Source organism: Haplochromis burtoni, unplaced genomic scaffold (genome assembly GCF_018398535.1).
Source record: "Haplochromis burtoni strain Fernald_Lab_line unplaced genomic scaffold, NCSU_Asbu1 Contig_37, whole genome shotgun sequence".
Lineage (NCBI taxonomy): Eukaryota > Metazoa > Chordata > Actinopteri > Cichliformes > Cichlidae > Haplochromis > Haplochromis burtoni.
The window spans coordinates 2,372,946-2,393,392 of record NW_024582398.1 but is presented as its reverse complement, the minus strand read 5'-3'; the positions used below and the strand labels follow the sequence as shown (position 1 = coordinate 2,393,392).

Below are 20,447 nucleotides of genomic sequence, written 5' to 3'. Positions count from 1 at the left end.
GGGGCTGTGCTGTGTGTACTTTTAACTAACAGGCTCAAGCAAAATGGTGACAAATTGACCGTATCTTATTCCTGTTTTATAAACCTCTATTATTAACCCTCCTGATCACTTTGGTTTATCAGGTACTGCACTGATGATATGTTGCTGAGAGAGATGATGTCTGACCCTTTTCTTGAGCACTACGGGGTCATAATCATTGACCAGGCCCATGAAAGGACGGTTAGCACAGACATTCTGCTGGGTCTCCTCAAGGACATCCTGCTGCAGAGGCCTGAGCTCAGGGTGGTGGTTCTCACTGTGCCGCCCATGACAAACAAGCTTCTGAGACACTATGGCAGTGTCCTGCATATCAGTCTAGAGTCCTCATGCACTGCTGAAGTTGTGCACAGCAACAACGGCAACAAAGACTACTTCTACTCAGCACTGAGACTCGTGCTGGAGATCCATCGGACCAAAGAGGGTGGAGATGTTTTCGTATTTTTAGGCTCAGCTGAGGTAAAAGATTTTATATTTCAAACAGCTCTTTCACTGTGCTAATGCCTGTTGTGATCTGGTTTAAATTTCGCTTCCACTACCTCCTGCAGGAGGTCCACTGTGCCTATAGTATACTCCAAAGAGAAGGGACCAGGTTGGGTGGACAGTTGGGACAAATGGTACTTGTAGTCCTGTGCTCAGGCCAAGGAGGGCTACTTCCTGTCCTGCCTGAGCAGTCATGCTCCACAAAGTCCAGAAAGGTTTTTCTCAGTACCCGTCAAGGTGAGGATGCATGGTGGGCTACAGAGTCTGTCAAATTTGTCATTGACACAGGAGTCCAGAAGAAAATGGTAAGTTAATTCCAAAGTGATGTAGCAATCTTAAATGAGCATTCCTCTGATATTAATTAGCACTGTTTTTACTTTTATGTAAAGGTGTACAATCCGAGAGTAAGAGCTAGCTCAGAGGTCCTTCAACCCATCAGTCAATGCCAGGCAGACATTCGCAAGCAGCTGTCTGGACCATCAGGTATAATGTCATGTCATCTCCTCACTTGGCAATACTTAAAGCAGTTATCTAAAAAGTTTCTTCTTTGAAAAAATGTAAGCTGCCATCTTTGGTAACTAAATCTGATGCTTCTTGGGTTAGAAACAACAGAAAAGACTAAAGCAGACTGGTTAATTTATCATCCTTTCATTCATTTGGATAATTTTCATACTTGTAGATTTGGACATATTACAATATTAATTAATATTTGGACTTAAGAAAGCCAAAGAAAAAACTTCCCAGCATTATTTAAAAAAAAAAGCAAAATAAACAAACACAAAATTTAAGTGCAACGGTTTTACTGATTTTTTTCCTCTAGGTAAATGCTTCTGCCTGTATCCAGAAGCAAGCCTAACTTCTGCAGAGAACTCCCCACAGATCTTGGAGTCCAACATTACACCGACAGTTCTTTTCCTCAAAAGGATGGAGATAGCAGGCCTTGGACAGTGCAGTTTCATCGACAGACCAGGTAAAATATCTGTCCAGAGGTGTTGCCACTGGAACACATGCAGGACAACAAGAAGTTTTGTTCTTTATTTTAGTTTTTACTGGTTCCCACTAACAGCATCTCTCTCACAACCCAAGCCAAAGATTCGCATGTGGGAGGTTTTTGACTCAGGAAGGGCTCTGTGTAGCTGTTTGAGCCCAGTCATCCATGACTTAGCTGAGCTGACAGCCCAGCTACTAACCATTGTCTGTGCTCTGACCCACCCTAACATGAACAGAAGAGGCCAGCTCATTAACGATTACACAACATGTCTCATGTATTGCAGTGCCAGACGAGCACAATGAAAAGGAAGTCCATGCCAAAAGTGCTGTAATATTTTTTTGAAAATGTGGGACAAAAGGCACTTGCTATATAAATTATATTTTCTCTATAGGAAAGAAATAAAAGCCGAAGGCATTTGATTTGTGATGAGTGTGTCTTTGATTATTCAGATGACACAAGTTGCTATTGATGTTGATTTTATCCCCCTTAATAGATATAGCAATGAAATGTGTGAATTTTTAAAATATTCCATTTGTTGTTGCAGATCCAGAGGGTCTCATGCAGGCACTGGAGGAGCTCGATTACCTTGCAGCTTTAGACGATGATGGCAACTTGTCTGAAATTGGCATCATAATGTCTGAAATCCCTCTGGAACCTCAGATGGCCAAAGCGCTGCTAGCATCCTGCGAGTTTGACTGTGTGAGTGAGATGCTGACAATCACAGCCATGTTGTCAGGTACGTACGTTTTACATTTTCCCACTCCAGAATTTAAGATTAGTTACAAGTGAGGATCCTTTGACTGGTTTGTAGAATCACCAGGTGGACAGCGTAGTATTGGCTCATCTGCAGTTTCTGATGCTCTTTGGTGAGAGTGGTTTCTCTCAGTGAAGTCGACCTTGTTTGTTGTTGTGTTTTAGCACCAAGCTGCTTTGTGGAGCCGCCTGCTGCCATGAGCCACGAGGCAGTCCAGTGTCACAGGAAGTTCCAGCACCCTGAAGGAGATCACTTCACCCTCATAAACATCTACAACGCCTACAAACAAAACCAGAGAGAACAATGTAAGACTGTCATTGAACAGAACCAATCTATTCTCTTCAAGAGATAAGTCTCATCAGCCACTTCATTATTTATACCTTACAGCTTTATTTCTTCATAGCATTGGTTCAATAAGGTGCTGGAAACATTCCTCTGTAATGTTCAAGGAACAGATTTAAGAGGATTTGAGCTTTATTTATTTGAACATTATCCTGCTGGAAGCAGCCAAGATAATGAGCCAGTACAGTGTGGCCATAAAGGGATAGACACAGTGAGTAACAATACTCAAGTAGGCCGCGGCAGTTAAATGATGCTTGATTGGTTGTAAGGGGCGGAGAGTGTGCCAAGAAAATATCCCTTAGACCAGCAGCCTGGACTGTTGATGCAGGGCAGGATGAATTAATGCATTCGTGGTGTTTATGCCATCCAAATGTCAGAGCAGAAACCAAAGCTTAACAGACTCAACATTCCTAGTATTCCATTGTCCAATTTTGTTGAGCCTGTGCAAATTGTAGCAATTTAGTTCAATTGTTTTTTGCTCTTAAATCTGGTGTGGTCTTCTGCTGCTTCAAAGTTCAACATTTGTGCATTCAGAGATGATCTTCTGCATACCTTGGTTGAATCAAGTGCTTATATGAGTTACTGTTGCTTTTGTATCAGGTCGAAACAGTGTGCCCCTCACTTGTTGTTACTGTTTTGGCCATTCTTTGTAAACCCTAGAGATTGTTGTGTGGAAAAATCCCCATTTTGGCAAAATCAGCAGCTTCTGAGATATTCAGACCAGCCCGTCAGGTATAACAACCATACTACATTTAAAGTCACTTAATCTTTCTTCCTCATTCTGATGCTCGCTTCCAACGTCAGCTAGGTCACCTTGACAATGCCTAAATGCATTGGGCTGCTGCTGCCATGTGATTTGATAAATTAAGGTATTTGCATCAATGAGCAGGTGGTGAAACAGGTGTACCTAATGAAATGACTGGTGACTTGATCTTTGTTCTCTACTGTGGTAAATTAAAACTAGATTCAAAGACTGTGTTATCCTATGAGACAGATGTTACATTTCAGTTTCATGAAGAATTATAACCAGATGGATCAGAATAAATGATTCTATTCTAAAAATTAACGCAAAAAACAGTTAAAAGAAGACATTAAAAATGTTTTTAAAAAAAGCTAAAATGTGTATGTTAATACCAAATGCATTCTCATTTAAGCCCAAGAACAAACTTTCGATTCCGAGAGGCAAACTGCTTGAAATTTTAGTAAATCATATTACGATACTCTTGAATTAATTAATTAATTACCTCCACATTGTCATTTTTCCACTCAATCTGATCTATTTAAAAGGCATTAGGAATTAAACTGTTTTTACTGTGATAGAAACTTGACGTAAATACTGCTGACCACAGCGCTTCTCTCTCTGTGCATGATGTTTTCTCCCAGATTTGACTACTGAAAAGTGGTGCCAGGACTATTTTCTAGATCATTCTGCGTTGAGGACAGCCGATTCCATTAGATCAGAGTTGACTGACACACTGAACAGAATTGAGCTCCCCATTTCTGAACCCTCCTTTGGAACCAAGACTAACACTCACAACATCAAAAGAGCTCTGCTGGCTGGATTCTTCATGCAGGTACAGAAAAACAAAATGTCAATATCAATGAATTTGCCTCCAGCAATTCAATTGTGTTCAAGTTTACGAGGCCTGTTCTTTTCCCAGATTGCTCGAGATGTGGACGGATCAGGCAACTACTTCATTCTTGCACATAAGCACATGGCCCAGGTGCACCCACACTCCTGCTACGGGGCTCAGTCACACAAGCTGGGACTGCCTGAGTGGGTTGTTTTCAATGAGTACATCCTTTCAGAAAACTGCATGAGAATAGTCTCGGAAATTTCCCCGCAAGTGTAAGTCAATTCAATTTTCCCCCAAATCCCCATCAGAACAGTTGTGTACAGATTAGAACTGAGGTCTCAAGGATTACCTGTCGTGTAGTGCAGAGGTAAAACAAACATGTTTATTACTGCAGTAAGCATGAGCCATTTGATCTCATTTTAATTTGAATATTTTTAATCTCTTTATCTACACAATATCTTGTGTTGACACAAATGTTTTACATTTAATATTGGTTTTCAAATTTCTCTTTTAGGTTCATTGAAATTGCACCACTGTACTTCTTCTACAATCTGCCCCCTAGCGAAAGCAAAGATATACTGCAAGACATGTTGGACCCACATGGATCCAAAAACCGCAAAGAGAAGAAACAGGAAGCTGCAACAACAAGTGGTGACGTGAACAGTGGCTGTGCAGCAGTGACACAGACGTATGACAGATGTATGATTCAGTAAACTGAAAAATCACAAATTTAGACTGCAAATGCATGAATGCTTGTAAGACATTTGTATAATTAATACAGTAAAGCTTAATTTATTACATTAAATTACTCATGTGTACTACCCAATGTGCTTACAGTGCTGAGAAGGCAAAGATGTCTGTGCTGTAAATATAGAAAAGTTTGCAGTTTAATAGTTGTGATCTAAAAACAATGAGTGAGGGGGTTTTCCGCAACACTGCTTAGGTGTGGACTTTATGCGCACTGTCATTTGATATACCTCACAGGCAAAAAAAAATATGTTCGAGTAAAAAGTAATTTGTCTCCTATGTACTTCCCTATTATGCAGTATATATCCAGTATACCTTCACATCCAAGGATCTGATTTTAAAGCTGAAATACGTATGAAACAACTTGCTCAGAATAACTGTGCTTTGCCCATTTATCTAAGAATGTACATCAAGGAAAGTCTGCTCTTGAAGGGATGAAACACGTAGCTGAATGTTAAAAACCACATACCTACAGTGTTACAATACCACTCATTTGCTCTGTAGCCATTACTCCCATTCTTCTGTTTACCACAACTTAACACCAAACTCATCTCATTTTGAAGTCTTCCTATAAACACCTTTGATATGCAGTTGCATGTAGTTTCTTCCAGTATTCAAGTATGTGATTATTCCCTATGTCTTTACAATTTGTACAAACTGTCTTTAAAATTTCTAAAAATGGGTAAACTATCGCCCTACATATTCTAAATATGAATACACGCATTCCTACAGCCAACTGTACAAAAATTGAATATACTGAATGTTTTTCAGAAGCTTGAAAGCTGTCACTGTGTCCATAGGTGTCTTGGTTTATTGTGAAGGTCACACTGATAGATATTCTTTGAGTTTCTCCATGATGGCAGGCATTCTGTCTGTGGGTATCAGCATCACAGTCCTAAAAGGCTTCATGGGCACATCCGTAAATGACCACCTCCCACTTAAACAGGAATCCGCCTCTTCTTGGACTGTGTAGTGGAACTTCAAGATGGCTTGCTGTAAGGCAAACACGGACCAGGCTTGAAATCAGAGTATAAATATATTGAATAGGTTATCAGATGGCTGTTTAAATAAATATTTATCTGAAGTTTGACATGAGTTAACGAAATGCTGTATTATTACCCAGATACTGTTAAGTAAGTAGCCCTGTTGTGTATAATAAATATTTAGTTAAAACCTTGAACTCTGTGCAGGTTTCCCCCCCCGCTTTACCTCATAAAAGAATTCCTCCTCTGCATTGACAAACATGTATTCCTCTTTGGGAGCTCCTCCTGTGGCTGGGATGCTCTTGGTCTCTTCTCTACAGGTCTTGCTGATAATCAGGCAGTAGTGGCACCTCCCACTGGGCTTATTTGTCCTCTGAGCTTCAGCGATTTCTTCCCTAAAGGACCATAACATGAAAATCTTTTAACCCACACAAATGGATGTTTTTCTAGTTTCTATTAAAAATAAATACAGAATGGAATCATTTCCAAATCTCACCACCATATTTTATTAATAGAACAAAAAACATCAAATGTTTCATATAAAAATAAATAAATTAAAAAAAAGTATTTTGAATTTGATGACCGCAACATGTATTAAAACGTTGGGATGAGAGCAATAAAAAGGTGGAAAAGTAAGTGGTATTAAAAAGAAAAACCTGGAATCATTTATAGCCAATTAGGTTAACTGGTAAATATCAGTTCCCAGATGTTCAATAGTTGTTAAGAGGGGATCCTACACTATAGTAATCATGGACCTGTCCCAACATTTAAGATGTGTTGCTGCCAATATATTTCATGCAATACTAAAAGGTCTCAGTTTAAACATTTGATATATTTCATACATTCTTTGAATAAAATGCTGATTTATAAGATTTGCAAAGTATTGCACATGTTCTGTCTTATTTCAATGTTTTCAAACACCATCCTGGCCATCTTCTACCTGCTCTCACTCCAATAACAAAACACTAAAGATGGAATGAGAAGGTAAAGCAGAACTTACTGGAGCTGTTTGTGCAGTGGAAGGGCAATCTGTGGAGGCACATTGATGAAGCGCTCACTTAGCAGCAGCCCCACAGGCTTGCTGTTATCATTAAAGATCTTCTCCAGCTGTTCTGTCACAATATGAGAAGCATTCTTCTCACACTGATCCACAATCAGCTCCTTCACCTCCTCCACACATTGTACACCCTGTGAACAGTTCCAGACGTAGGTATGACAATTTATATTTAAAAACAAACAAACAAACAAACACTGACATATTCCAGCCCATTTAAGACTAATTCGTTTTAGTTTGCTAGTCATCTGACCTTTCTCTCTGTGAGGTTGAGCATGGTGATGAAGCCAAACACTTCATCTGGGTCGTCATCATCGTCGCTGTCTTCGGGCACCTCAGCTTGCTGGAGCATAGTAGAGAGACAAGTAAATAAACAGCTGCTAAGAAATGAATGTGAATGAGCATGAATATCAAGCTTGGGTTTTAAATGATTTTTTTTCTGTTCCTTTTCCTGGTGGAATGATTGCACAACATAAATCTTTTAAAAAAGAAAACACTTTGGTGCACACATTTGAATTTATTCCAGCCTAATGTTGCCATCCACTTTGTACAATGTAGCAATGCTGTTAGCAGCAAAGCAGCTCCAGAGCATCACGCTGCCACCACCATGTTTGAAAGTATAGTGTTCTTAGGTTCAAAGGATTCTCTGTGGACAGTGAATTGACGCTGGTGTTCCAGCAGTTTCCAGTTCACGGCTTGAACTTTGGTGGTTCCTGAACATCCAAAACAACTCATCTCAGGGTGACAGTTTAGGTCTTTGGCCAGATGTTGGCAAAGTAGTCCCACATTCGAATAACTGCTCTAGTATTGCTGTTAAAAATAAACTACCAGTTGTAGTAAATAATGATTACAAATAAGATAAATAGGCCTTGGCCTCATCAAGTCAAGACACTGTATAACCTTCAACACCCCTAATCAAAAATTTAAATAAATGTATGTATATATTTCAGCCCTTTGGTTCCTCATGTTTGCTTCTGATCCCATTTGGATTAATAAAACTCCAAAAGAAATTCAAACATGTACTCCCAAATGCAGTTTTTTAAGTCATTAAGATGTGTGCAGTATGCATAGTTTGCATTAAGATGAACAGTTCAAAGAAATCACTGAAAGCCCAAATTTTCATGACATATATTTCCTTGATCATGTATGTAAACTTCTGAGCACAGCTGTTTTTGGTTTGAAACTGGAGAAATAAACAAAAATAATGAACAAATCCTTTTTATATTTAACTACCGAGTTACTCACCTTGACGACACTTCCAACATGATTTTGTTGGATGATGATGTCTGTCATCTCTGATGTATTCACATGAGCTTTTAAGAAAAGCTGGATCCAAACATAACAGAAATGACGTCAGTGACAGCTGCTTGCACACAGTATTTGAAACGTGAAATAACAATAGTGAACCCAAACCTGCTGCAGCAGCTTCTTTATGCCGTTGAAGTCATTGTCTGAGATGGTGTGAGCTTCAAAGTCTACAACGACCTCCTGAAAGCGTAGAAGTCGTAATTGCAAGTTTTATTGTAACCCATACTCTGATTTGTTGTGCGAAACTTTCCGATATGAGTTCCACAGGGTTAACTTATTACAGCGTATTCAAGTACAGCATCTTCGAAATAACATTTTCTAGTATATTAGTTATTTATTTTCTCACATGATTAACCAAAAAAGTATTTTCATGAGCATTCCCGTTCACATTAGCCCTACTGCTGACTTAGCTAACTAGTTAGCAAGGCCATGCCTCCCTTCTAAGACGTGTTTGTTCTTTTACCTCATTAATTTCCTCATCTGACGCCTCACTGTCCTCTTCTCCGGAATCGTCTTCCTCCTCTGGATTCTCATCGGAGCTGTTGTCACTTTCCTCGGGTTTTTCACCAAAACCTACTGCCCTTTTCTTAGCCAATGAAGCCATGCTGCAAACTTAAAACACACGTGTCTACTAAGTGGGCGGGGCAAAGACTAGCAACTATCAGCTACGAAACTAAAACCCTGAAGCCGCCATTATGGCTCCACATATACACGGCTTGCAGCTTATTAAATCCACATTCAGAGCTTCAATGTCGGCTTGTCGCCTGTTGGTGAAATGGAATAAACCATTCTATAAAACGGGGACGAAAATAAATTCAGATGCCCCCGAACTCTTTGTCACGTGTAGTCGATATTAATTTAAATTATTGATACTATATTTTTAAATTAAATAAACACATTCTTGTAATATTACTTGTAATACGATTATTTTACAAGGTTAGTAAATTAGACAGTGTTCTGTCTCCCCTCCTCGACCGTGGATGATGAAAGTCTGAATGAACACTAGAGGTACATAAATTTTGCCTAATATTTCGTCTTTTTCACCGTTTGTACTTCGTGTCACTGTAGCTATACGCGGATAAAATATTCGCCTCTATCACACATTATCACAGACAGGTTCTGTTAATGGCTACCGTAGATAGTCTGTCATGCACCGTCTCTTGCTAGGGTAAACAAGAACACTCTTACGGAAGAAGACACTAAACATACACTTTCAACTAAAATGGCCCATTCGCTTAATTTATTCGCTGTTCATGTACAGTCTTATGATCGTGACTCAACAACAGTCTTATCAGCATGTGACCGTTTTAGGGTGTAACGTTGCTTAAAGTGCCTTCACACCCACTGTCCTCAGTGTTTTTGAAGCTTTAAGCCTGTGACTTTACATTATTGCAGACCTTAGTAAACCTATTTTACCTTAGTTTGTTCGGAATTAACCATCTTTGTTATTTTAATAATCCAGTGTTTCAAGATGCGTGTATTGCTGCTTAAAGAACCAAAACATGGAGAGTCTGGACCTGATCCCTATATTAAGGTACACGCCCTTTACAGTTAAATCAACTAACCTTTAACCAGTTTCTTAAAATTTGTCAGTTGAACAGTTATTATTTTCACTCCGAAGGAGCTGGAATCACGAGGACATAAAGGAACCCTACTTCCGGTGCTGTCTTTTAAGTTTGTGTCATTAAACACTTTGACAGATAAGGTAAATTGTTGTTCCATTTTCCTTTCATTAATTCGTTCATTTTAACAGTTTGCATATTCAATGGATTTATGTATTTGTTGCTTATTCCAGCTTTTCCAACCAGAGAAATACGGTGGGCTCATATTTACCAGTCCAAGAGCAGTGGAGGCTGTAAGGATGTGTTTGGAAGCGGATGAAAGAAGGGAAGGTGATAAACATTACTTTTCTCCAAGCTTCTGTATATCATTGATATAAATGACTTTTTTTGGTAAAGATCTTAAAAATACAAGTTAAGTTTGTGTAGTACATTTCTGTAATGCCCAGTGTATGTTGTGCTTTTGAGAATGGCACAAAGCAGTGAAAAACAAATGGAACACCAAGTCCATCTATGTGGTTGGGAAGGCCACCGCTTCATTAGGTGAGTCACATCTATGGACAAAGGTAATTTCTCCCAGAATCCTCCTTTGCGTCTTGAGCTCCTTGTAAACTCGTGCTAATTGCACCAGAGTGTGTCGGGCACCTGGTGCTCATAGTGATGTGTGAAATGCTTTGTCTACCTTCAGCCATTTGTTATACACAAGTGACAGTTTGCCGTTAGTGATTGTTCTGTGTCTTTACAAAACAAGCAGGTGCAACACTTTCTACATGTGTGCTTTAGCTTCTTCTTTTCAGTAACATTTGACAGTGGGTTTTTATTTTGAGTCTCTCAGTGAGTTTCTAATTTAGTCATTGAATTAGCTGAAACGATTGAATGTGTTTTCACTGCCACACTCTTATGTCAGTATTTAGCAGACTGTGCAAAAGTATTGAGCCACCCTCATTTCTTTATATTTTACTTCCAAGGACTCAGACGTCCTTGTAATTTTTCAAAGTGCTCTTGAGTTACTCATCCAGGCTTTCAGAAAGTCTTTCAAATTTGTCTTTTGACATTTGCTGGTTTTTCCACTTATTTTCAATCCAGGCTTTGTACTGTGCCATTTTCAGAGGAATGTGGTTTGGTTGTTAAGCCACTTAACACTGGCCTATGAATGCATCAAGTATAAAAAAAAAATGCACCCAAGTCAAGGAATGAACAATTGTTGTGTCTACACATAGCAGATAACTTAGAAAAGACTAGACCCTAATGTCTTTTTAGTGTTTTCTGCTTTTAAAAACATCGCTGCACCTATTTTCCATTTTCTAGCAAAATATAATGAAATGTGGGGGGGTTCAAGAATTTACCACATTACTGTAAAGCTTATCAATTTTTTTCCTTTTCATGATTTTTATCCCATACAGTACAGAATCTAGGTCTGAACCCTTTGGGAGAGGACACAGGGACAGCAGAGGTGCTATCACGACTTATTATTGAACGTACGGCGTAAATTTGGAGTCTCACATTCCTCACAGTTTAATTTTAATAGTAATTTTATGATTGCTCTTATTATTCATATGATCTCACGTATAATTCCCGTCATAGGAGAGGCCACCAATATCCCACCGCTTTTTTTCCCCTGTGGCTCAATCAAAAGGGAAGTCTTGCCCACGGCTTTAAGGGAAAATGGTAAGCATTCCCCCTGTTGTGCCTGACAATTAAAAGTCAAGGTGATAAAATTCCCACTGGGATTATTCTAATTATAAAATAATAATTGCACTATCTTTATCACTGTTGGGATCTGTTTCTTTGTTTCCAGGAGTGCCCCTAGAGACATTAACTGTCTATCAAACAGCAGAGCATCCCAATCTGGAGAAAAATCTAAAGAACTATTTCACAGAGCAGGTAAAGTGTCATTCTTATTGCTTGTATTTATTTATTTGTTTCAATATAGCAGCTGTTCATTTGTTTGTGTGCTTATAGGGCATTCCAGCAAGCATAGCTTTCTTCAGTCCATCAGGAGTGAAGTTTTGCCTTGAAGTGGTGCGGAGGCTCTCGGCTGAACAGCTGACTCAAATAAAGGTGCATCTTCCTCACAGTCATACACAAATAGATTTAAATAATGCATGAATCTGAAGTGCTTAACAGAGCTTTACTCACATAAATGTCTTTGTTTCCAGTTTGCAGCCATAGGGCCTACTACACAAGATGCAATAGCAGCAGAAGGCCTTTGTGTCAGCTGCACTGCAGAAAAGCCAACAGCTGAACACCTGGCGATAGCAATAGCTAAAACTCTGCAGTGACCAGCTTTTAAAATCCACCTGCCTCATCTTTGGTGTTTGTTGTTATTATATATGTAAATATGTACTGTTATTTGTGTGTTTTACTGCTTTACTGCTCATCTTTATTGTTGTTGGACACATGATTCTGCTATTTTTGCACTGAAAGAAAAAAGTTATTTTTTGCAGCACCAGAGCCAGGAAAGTCTAAGATAAAATTATAATTTGCTTTATATGATGTAAGAAAATGACTGAGAAAATAAAAGGCAATCATTGTGATAATATTGAAGCTTTTGTCTGTGGTAATTGCTTGTGTGTGTTTGTGTGTTTATTTCCTGTTCAACACAGTGCTTGCAGGGGTCACCCCTGTCTTTTACTGTCCACATGAAAGTGAAGGTTTTAACATCTTTCCACGGATCAGCTGCAGTCCATTTAAAACCACTGAAGCTTGTATAACATAACCACAGAGAAAGAGTCAAATTGAGCAGTTGTAGATTGTAAAAGTTTACTTTTCACGCAGAGGTGAAGAAAGCAGGTTACATCTGTAGAGTCACACCTCTGAGGGGTGTGGAGAAGCAAAGGATTTGCTTATAAAGCAGCGTTGCTCCTCACTCGTCATCATCTCATCTTGCATATAGACCCAGGAGTACACCGCTAAAGGCCACGATGCTGAATTTAATCCAGCTGATATTTATGTTCTTTTTGACCAACATTAGCACAACTGATGCAGAGAAACTTTTCCATAATCGGGATCATTCTGATACGCAGACACTTAATTCTCACAAAGCTCAGGCTATAACAGACAAGTACACAGCTGAGGTATATTGTTTTTGTTCTTCTTGTTTGACTTCCTGTGTTTCTCAAACGTCAGCATCCATTTAACCAGACACAGGATTTGTCTAATGTAACCCGTGTCTTGTTTTAGTTATTTCTCTCTAGATATGGATTCATCAAGCCAGTTAACTGGGAGGAGGTTCGGTTTGAGGATTCAGACACCTCTTTCAGTGGTGACTTCCTCGACGATCTTCAAGCCACAATCCAGGAGGGAACCTCAGCGTCTTACTCGAGGGCTGCTCATCGAGCTGGTGGTCAGCAGGGCTATAACCGTCAAAATGAGAACCAAGCCTTTATTTCAGCACTTAAAGAGTTTCAGAGGGTTTCAGGTCTGCCTGTTACAGGGGTGTTTGATGAGGCCACCAAGTTAGCAATGAACAAACCAAGGTGTGGAGTCCCTGATAAAGAGACTGGTCTGACCATCCCTGTCATCACTACAGCACCTCAGAGCAGTGGTGACTTTGATTTTGAAAACAGTACCACTGACAGTTTTACTGAGACCAACAGGAACAACACAGCAAGTGACATAATCAGTGGCACTTCTTTAGGTACTGCAAATTTCTCTGAAGACGACATATTAAATTTTAATGATACAGACGGTGTGTTCACAGCCATTTCCAATGACACCAGCATGAATTATACAACGGAGCTTTTAAAGATCACTTCCCTAAACAGCTCGCACGACAGCAGACCGGGCAGCCAAACGGGAAATATCAGTGCGAACGCGCATCCGAGTGAAGCAGTGAGACGCAAGAAGGAACCTCTCGCAAGTCTCATATCCAAAAGCAGGCGGAAGAGAGATTTGACTCCAACTGGCCACATGGCTTTTTCCAAGAAGGTGTTAAACTGGCGGCTGATAGGAGAAGGCTACAGCAGCCAGCTGACTATTGACGACCAGAGATACATCTTCAGACTGGCTTTCAGGATGTGGAGTGAAGTGTCGCCACTGGAATTTGTGGAGGATACACATGCCCCATTGGAGGATGTTGACATCAGGCTGGGATTTGGTACAGGTGGGTTTTAGTCAATGTTTATGAACTTCATTGCAGCATGAAAGCTACTTTTGGCTGCTCCTTTATTCACAGGGGCCACAGCAGGTAGCTCCGCATGTCTGGTTTGGCAGAGATTTATGCCAGATGCCCTTCCTGACACAACCCCAAAAGGATTTGTGTCTTCTCCTGAGATGACACTGGGGATCTTTCACTTGTTAGGTGGATATGTAAATCACTATTTTTCTGAATAAAATGTGGAATGTTTAGATTTGATCTTTCACATCACTAGTCTGTGAAGGTTAATTTCTCATTTCAGGATAAAAAAGTTAAAGGATGTTATCTCCTTGGCCACATATATGTTTAAGACTAATAAAACATCTGTTAATGAGGCTCATTAAACACAAAAACTAAGTAAACCACCACCAGTCTTCTTAGACTGGCCCTTCTTAGGGTCGTGTGTATGTATGTCTGAAGAGGATCATTAATGTTTCCACTGTACCTCTTTTTTGTGCTAAATAACATATTGCATCGTTGTGAAATTCTTTCATAGGAAGGCATCTGGGATGTAATCAGAAGTTCGATGGCACTGGTCAAGAATTTGCCCATGCTTGGTTCCTGGGTGATATACACTTTGATGATGATGAGCACTTCACAACTCCCAATGTTGGCAGTGGAATCAGCCTTCTCAAAGTAATTATATTACTGCACGATCAAAGGAACTGCCAGATTTAAATAATTCCAGTGATTAACAACGCATTGCTCTAACAACGCCTTAAAAATATTAAACCCGTTCAGGTAGCAGTTCATGAGATTGGCCATGTTTTGGGTCTACCTCACATATATAGACTCGGATCCATAATGCAGCCCAGCTATCTACCGCAGGAGTCCAGCTTTGAAATGGACTGGATGGACAGAAAAGCTATACAGCAACTCTATGGTACATGGTTACAGCACCATCTAGTGGTTACTTATACACTCTTAGAGAAATGCACTTTGCTGTATTTTTGCCCTAATTGTCTGACGCAAATCCTTTTTTTTGCCCCACCTGTTGTGCTTGCATTTGACACCAGGAGGCTGTAAAGGTCGATTCAACACGGTGTTTGATTGGATCAGAAAGGAGAAGACACCCTATGGGGAGGTGGTGATCCGCTTTAACACCTATTTCATGAGAGATGGCTGGTACTGGCTGTACGAGAACAGAAATAATAGAACGCGTTATGGTGATCCAGTTCCGCTGCAAACTGGCTGGCATGGGATCCCAATGGATGGAGTAGATGCACATGTCCATGTCTGGTCCAGGAGAAGAGATGCTGTATATTTCTTCAGAGGTACACTAAGTGGAGAGTTATACTGTTTGAAAAGAGTTAGTGAACGAATGAATACTTGGTGAAAATGTAATTAACTTATTTATCTACAGGTACTCAGTTCTGGAGGTATGATAGTGAGAACGACCAGGTGTTTGGACAAGACTCTGAAGGCCACCATTATCCGAGGTTAATCTCTGAAGGATTCCCAGGGGTGCCAAGTCCTATTGACACAGCCTTTTATGACAGGAGGGACTCCCACATCTACTTCTTTAAAAACAATCTTGTAAGTGCAATATTACCTGGCTGTCAGATATTATTACACTGATACAAGAGCAAAGACATGAGGTTCAGTAAGAAAGTAAATTAGGAAATATTCATGAAGTGCTTAAATGACAAGTTGGAATGATGTGGTTCGATATTAAAACACACAGACCATTATACATTATACATTATTTAGACTTAAAATGTGGCTTAGGCTTAATGGTCATTAATCAAACTGTTTCCATCTGTGGTTTGCAATCTAGCAATACCGATTAGCAGAACATGCAGATATAAAAAGCAGAGTCCTGGAGAAAACCCAAGCTAATTAATTGTTTCTTAGGATTATGAGGGAATGTCTTCAAGCAAACAAATGCACTAAAGTTCCTCTGTGAATTGTTTGCATTGTATAATTGAATTGATTTCTGCATAACAAAAAAAAGAGCAATTATCTCTTTGAACAGGTGTATGCATTCAGCATGGAAGCCAACAACTTGGCAAGAGGGTTCCCAAAAAACATCAGAGATGTTTTCCCTCCTGTGGTGAACACAGACCATCCAGATGGCAACATTGACGCTGCCTACTTCTCCTACACTCACAATGCCATCTTTCTACTCAAGGGCATACGCTTCTGGCAAGTAGTGGGCAGTCGTGATCGCTGGCGACGGCCCTTTCTGCCACGAAATGGCCTGCTGCCACATAAGGAGGTGGATCAGCATTGGTTTGATATCTGCAATGTTCATCCCACTGCACTCAAACTAACCCGCTGAGAGTGTTGCAGCAGAGATGTGATAGAGCTTGCTAAAGTTTGCATATGTGATCTACTGATTTCGTTTTATGTACACATATTGTCAAGCTGCAATAACTGACTAATTTCTAGGAGACAACAACAATTTTGAATTTTGTTGGCTAATTTTCACCGAGGTGTGTTATTTATATATGTAACAGCTGCTTTTTCATTCCTTTTCTCTTTTTCGGAGCAGTGCTGAATGCATTCTGCCACAAAAACAATCCTAAAGGACTTCCTATTATTAAGATATTCAGAGAATACATGTATGTATAATGTAGATAAAGCCAATAAATGTTTTGCTGAGCTGCTCAAAATGATATTTGATGTGCTTACTGTAAGTGCACTGTGTAGGAAAATGCTTTCAAATGGCAAATGTGCAAAATAACATTAAAACAGGCTTGTGCGTACTGTGAAGTGACTTCTTATGTCACATGTAATCTTAAGAAAACCTCTAAGAAGATTTGTGGTATTATGAGTGTATAAAAATAGAATTTTGCTCAAAGTGGAAGAGCTGGTTTCTGGGTAAAATTACAGATTGAAAGCATCTTTCCTTTGACGTAACAATATTGAAGAAAAAAAAGACATCAGATTTGTATCCTCGGATTGTTTCTTTTTGGTACAGTATGTGCCTGGAAGGGATACAACATTATTCTCTCAACTTAGATTGATGATCGAGGTGTAGATATACAGTACTAGTCCCTATTGGCACGACTGGATGATTTGATAATTCTATATTTGCACGAAACTCTCAATTCCTGTAAATTATACTTGTAGAAATCCACATCTGCCTGTAGGCATGAAAGAAAGAACGAAAGAAGTGACCTGGAAGCCATGAAACTTCATCTTTATTAAAAACCCTTAAAAGTTAAGAGCAACTCTTCCACTACAATAGGGTTTTTTGGCTGAGGGAATCAGATAACCCCTATCAATAACAACCTGGAGGTGGTGGAAAACAACTATCAAGACATCGTATTTTTGAATGCCCTCTCATTATGTAAGACACACTATCAATCAAAAGAGAGCCTTTTGAAATGCGCACTGAAGTAAAACGATTGAACAAGGTGCCACAATACTGTTATATTTTATAATAATGATTTGAGCATGATGCAAAGAAACAGGCATTGATTCTGTAATCAATATGTTACTTGAAGACGCTTATTAATTCAGCTCATCTTAAGAGATTAGGCTCCTGGTGGGCCCCAGATAACTAGCATTGTGCTGCAGGCGCTCTATAGGCTATATTAATAAATTAAAGTAGAAATCAATTACAAGCAAAGGAACAAAATGTTGCGGTAAGTGGAGCTACATAGAGGGTTATCATGGGATGATGAGTGTACTCACACAGCTATAGAAGGAGCTTCTCTGTCTGCTCATACCTCTGCTTGTTTTTTGAGATAATGTTTTGTTTTTTCTTGTAAGATTAAAGAGATTTAATTCTATTACTATATTGTAATATTAACAATCAAGAGAAATCACTTACATATACCCAGGGTATTGTTGTTTGAATAAAATCAGCTTTTATTCTGCAAATCTCAGCATAAAATATGGACACAGGAATGTTGAATTCAGTACATAAGATGATGCAGTGCAGTGCAGCCATTTGATCTGTTTGTTTATCCCATTATGAGGCACCATACACCTCCTCCATCCTGGAATTTCACATGCAGCAAAATCCTAAATACAAACTGTTATTCATGCATTCATATGGTCCCCAGCAGCTCACTGATCTGTGCTTTTGCACTGATGGTACTGCCGTTGAAACTCCCTTCCCTACACCTCGGGCCTCTTTGAATGCGACTATGATAAATGAGATCAGTCATGCTGATGAAGCTGCAGCAGCCCCAGAGAAATACAAAAACCTGTGTCGTTGCAATTCACATGGGAGGCACTTTAGAAACTGGAGAATGGGATGAAACTCCCGCAGCACATCCATATACCGAAAATCCCCAAACTCTTCCAAGACATAAAAATAACTTTGAATACTGTTGCCTTATTTATATGTCTCCAAGGGATTTTTTTTCTTAAAACATGGAAATAAATGATTTCTGGTGTTATTTCAAATGAGGATCATACAATTATGTGTTTTTGCATTTGTCAAGGGATTAGTTCAACAAGCTGCTGCGTCATGGACCTTTTGAGCTTTTGTATAGTATTTTCTTATGGGTTTTTTGTTTGTTTGTTTTCCATTGGGGGGGAGGGGGGTAAGTTTAAGCTTCTTTATTCTTACTTTTGAAATGCAGTTTCATTTTACCTTTTGAGTTTCCCTGTTTTGTGTGTCTTACCTTCTGTTTTACATCCTGTATCATTATTTATGGATTTACTTCACCTGCCTCTTCTTCCCCAGCTGTTTCCATTCTCCCTTATTACCCTTAAGTGTATTCATAGCCCTGCCCTTCCCTTCAATCCTTTGTCAGAGTGTCTGTTTACCTTCTGTTGTGTGCGCGCTTTGTGCCTTCTTTGGGATCTATGCCCTTTAGTCTTATCTGCTTAACCTTACAGTACCTAATACCTTTGGATGATAGCTCAGTACTAACTGAGTATTTTGCTGAAGTAAACGTTTAATCTCCTTAATCTATTTATTCTACTATTAATATTTATTTGAAAACTTGTATTTCTTATTATGTTGCAGATTAATCATATTATTATCAATTAATCTATCAAGCAACATCTCAGGAATTAAAACTGAAAACAGCTGAAATATGAAATAGATAAATGCACATCAGTGATTCTTTATTTACCAGTAACTATGATCCATTGATCCAAAATAATTTAGGTTGTATTAATCTGGAAAAAAAAAACCTCAATTGTATATTATAAATATAATTTGGGGACTTTTAAGCGGTGCACAACAGTTAAGCTGCTTAAGTATGATAATAATTCTTACTTAATCAAAAGGTCTAAACACTGTTTAAACCAATTATCCGACACAAAGGGAGATTTCCGGAGTCACTTTTCACATAGCAAATCTGTAATAAGACAATCATCAGAAAATCATAGGCAATCATTTTTATGCTAGTTTTCTTCACTGATTTTACTTGTGATCAAATCTTCGAATTTCCCGATGTCTTGACATCAAATAGCTCAAGCATTGTGTAACAACAATCAAATCAAAGACAAAGGCAATGCAATGTGCAAAGGCTCCACACCTATTCATTTCCGGGCAGGTTTTCTTTTATTAATCTGTTCTCAAAGTCAAGGCGACGCTCCACAGGATACATACAAAAGTGGAATTGTGCTCCTTATCATAAGTACGCTGCTATGATTGATTGAGGGCTCTTATGGTAGTTTGAATAGGTTTTTTACAGCTATTAACATGCAAATATTTAAAAAAAAAAACACAACAACTTTCAGAGTAAAATATGAAGCTATTATTTCTTCTTATTCTAAACAGCAAATGCAATAAGAGCAAGAAGTCAGTCTCCTGATAATAATAAATTTGCTCTGAGGTATTTACATTCCCATCCTTCCAATTACTTATGCATCTACGCCAGCATTTAATCTTTGTCAAACTGTTCTGCACCTTCGGCAGCCTATAGCTTAGCACCTCCCTCTATGAAGTGAAGTCTGGTGTAAATGCTCTGTTAAAATGTTAATCTAGTAACATTACATTGTGCATTGAAGCAGTTAAACTTATCTTCCAAAGTTGCAAAAGAGAGCCCAGCAGAGGGCAACCTCAACACACAGTGCACTGTTGTCAGCATCCATATGAAGTTTTTTGAGGCATCTTTGTGGGTTTTACTGGTAGCGGATGCATGTCTCTGTTGCATTTCTTTCACTCCTTGAATATGTCAGATATATTTTAACAGCAGAAAAAGAAAACATAGGATTTATTCCACGTACTGCAAATGTCCCCCCCACCCCTTGTCAGCAACCTACCGTGGAAATTTTGACGTGCGTGGGGCGAGAGTGCATCCTAAAATGACAGTTTATGGAAATACAGTTTACCTGGTGTACACACACTCTGTGCTATGTTTAAAAAGGGAATTTGTAGTTTCTGCCAAAGATTTCCGACGCCACGTTGAGGTGGAGTGCGGATCAGCATTTATTCTGCAGTAATAAGCGTGGAATTCAGACTTTCCTGAAAAGCGGATTTTCAGTTGAAAGTTGTTTTGAGCATTAACTCTGAGTGGCATCGTTAACAAGGCTCTGGTGTGTTTACAGTGGTTCAAAAAAA

At 39.1% G+C, this 20,447-nt stretch overlaps 4 protein-coding genes across 5 annotated transcripts in view; 3 read left to right on the top strand and 1 right to left on the bottom strand.

Annotated features, from left to right (window-relative positions):
- dhx32a (DEAH (Asp-Glu-Ala-His) box polypeptide 32a) overlaps positions 1-4,896 on the top strand; it is an 8,699-nt gene extending 3,803 nt beyond the window's left edge. The window contains exons 3-11 of the mRNA XM_014332776.2: positions 123-495; positions 585-824; positions 909-1,002; positions 1,340-1,489; positions 2,055-2,246; positions 2,429-2,569; positions 3,990-4,180; positions 4,268-4,455; positions 4,698-4,896. Coding sequence (XP_014188262.1) covers positions 123-495; positions 585-824; positions 909-1,002; positions 1,340-1,489; positions 2,055-2,246; positions 2,429-2,569; positions 3,990-4,180; positions 4,268-4,455; positions 4,698-4,896 — 1,768 coding nt within the window. The remainder of the gene's footprint in view (positions 1-122; positions 496-584; positions 825-908; positions 1,003-1,339; positions 1,490-2,054; positions 2,247-2,428; positions 2,570-3,989; positions 4,181-4,267; positions 4,456-4,697) is intronic.
- Positions 4,596-9,016, bottom strand: LOC102288739 (BRCA2 and CDKN1A interacting protein). The gene is made up of 7 exons (XM_014332778.2): positions 8,739-9,016; positions 8,381-8,455; positions 8,213-8,293; positions 7,221-7,310; positions 6,914-7,101; positions 6,140-6,308; positions 4,596-5,923 (listed from the first exon to the last, which is right to left on the bottom strand). The coding sequence occupies exons 1-7, from the start codon at positions 8,877-8,879 to the stop codon at positions 5,753-5,755; spliced, it is 915 nt and encodes a 304-aa protein (XP_014188264.1). The 5' UTR covers positions 8,880-9,016; the 3' UTR covers positions 4,596-5,752.
- A 108-nt stretch (positions 9,017-9,124) lies between these two features.
- On the top strand, positions 9,125-12,381 carry uros (uroporphyrinogen III synthase). Of its 2 annotated transcripts, none has more exons than XM_005919504.3 (10): positions 9,125-9,283; positions 9,738-9,809; positions 9,897-9,980; positions 10,071-10,167; positions 10,303-10,377; positions 11,238-11,312; positions 11,419-11,502; positions 11,633-11,718; positions 11,797-11,895; positions 11,994-12,381. In XM_005919504.3, exons 2-10 carry the CDS (start codon positions 9,747-9,749, stop codon positions 12,114-12,116), a joined length of 786 nt encoding a protein of 261 aa, XP_005919566.1. In that variant the 5' UTR covers positions 9,125-9,283; positions 9,738-9,746; the 3' UTR covers positions 12,117-12,381. The 2 variants fall into 2 exon arrangements, with proteins under 2 accessions (XP_005919566.1, XP_005919567.1); XM_005919505.3 differs by lacking the exon at positions 9,125-9,283 and adding an exon at positions 9,293-9,443.
- Positions 12,382-12,493: 112 nt separating this feature from the next.
- On the top strand, positions 12,494-17,659 carry mmp21 (matrix metallopeptidase 21). Its single transcript, XM_005919507.3, has 7 exons — positions 12,494-12,898; positions 13,032-13,939; positions 14,469-14,608; positions 14,714-14,855; positions 14,989-15,246; positions 15,336-15,508; positions 15,948-17,659. Exons 1-7 carry the CDS (start codon positions 12,759-12,761, stop codon positions 16,251-16,253), a joined length of 2,067 nt encoding a protein of 688 aa, XP_005919569.1. The 5' UTR covers positions 12,494-12,758; the 3' UTR covers positions 16,254-17,659.
- The last annotated feature ends 2,788 nt before the right edge of the window (positions 17,660-20,447 follow it).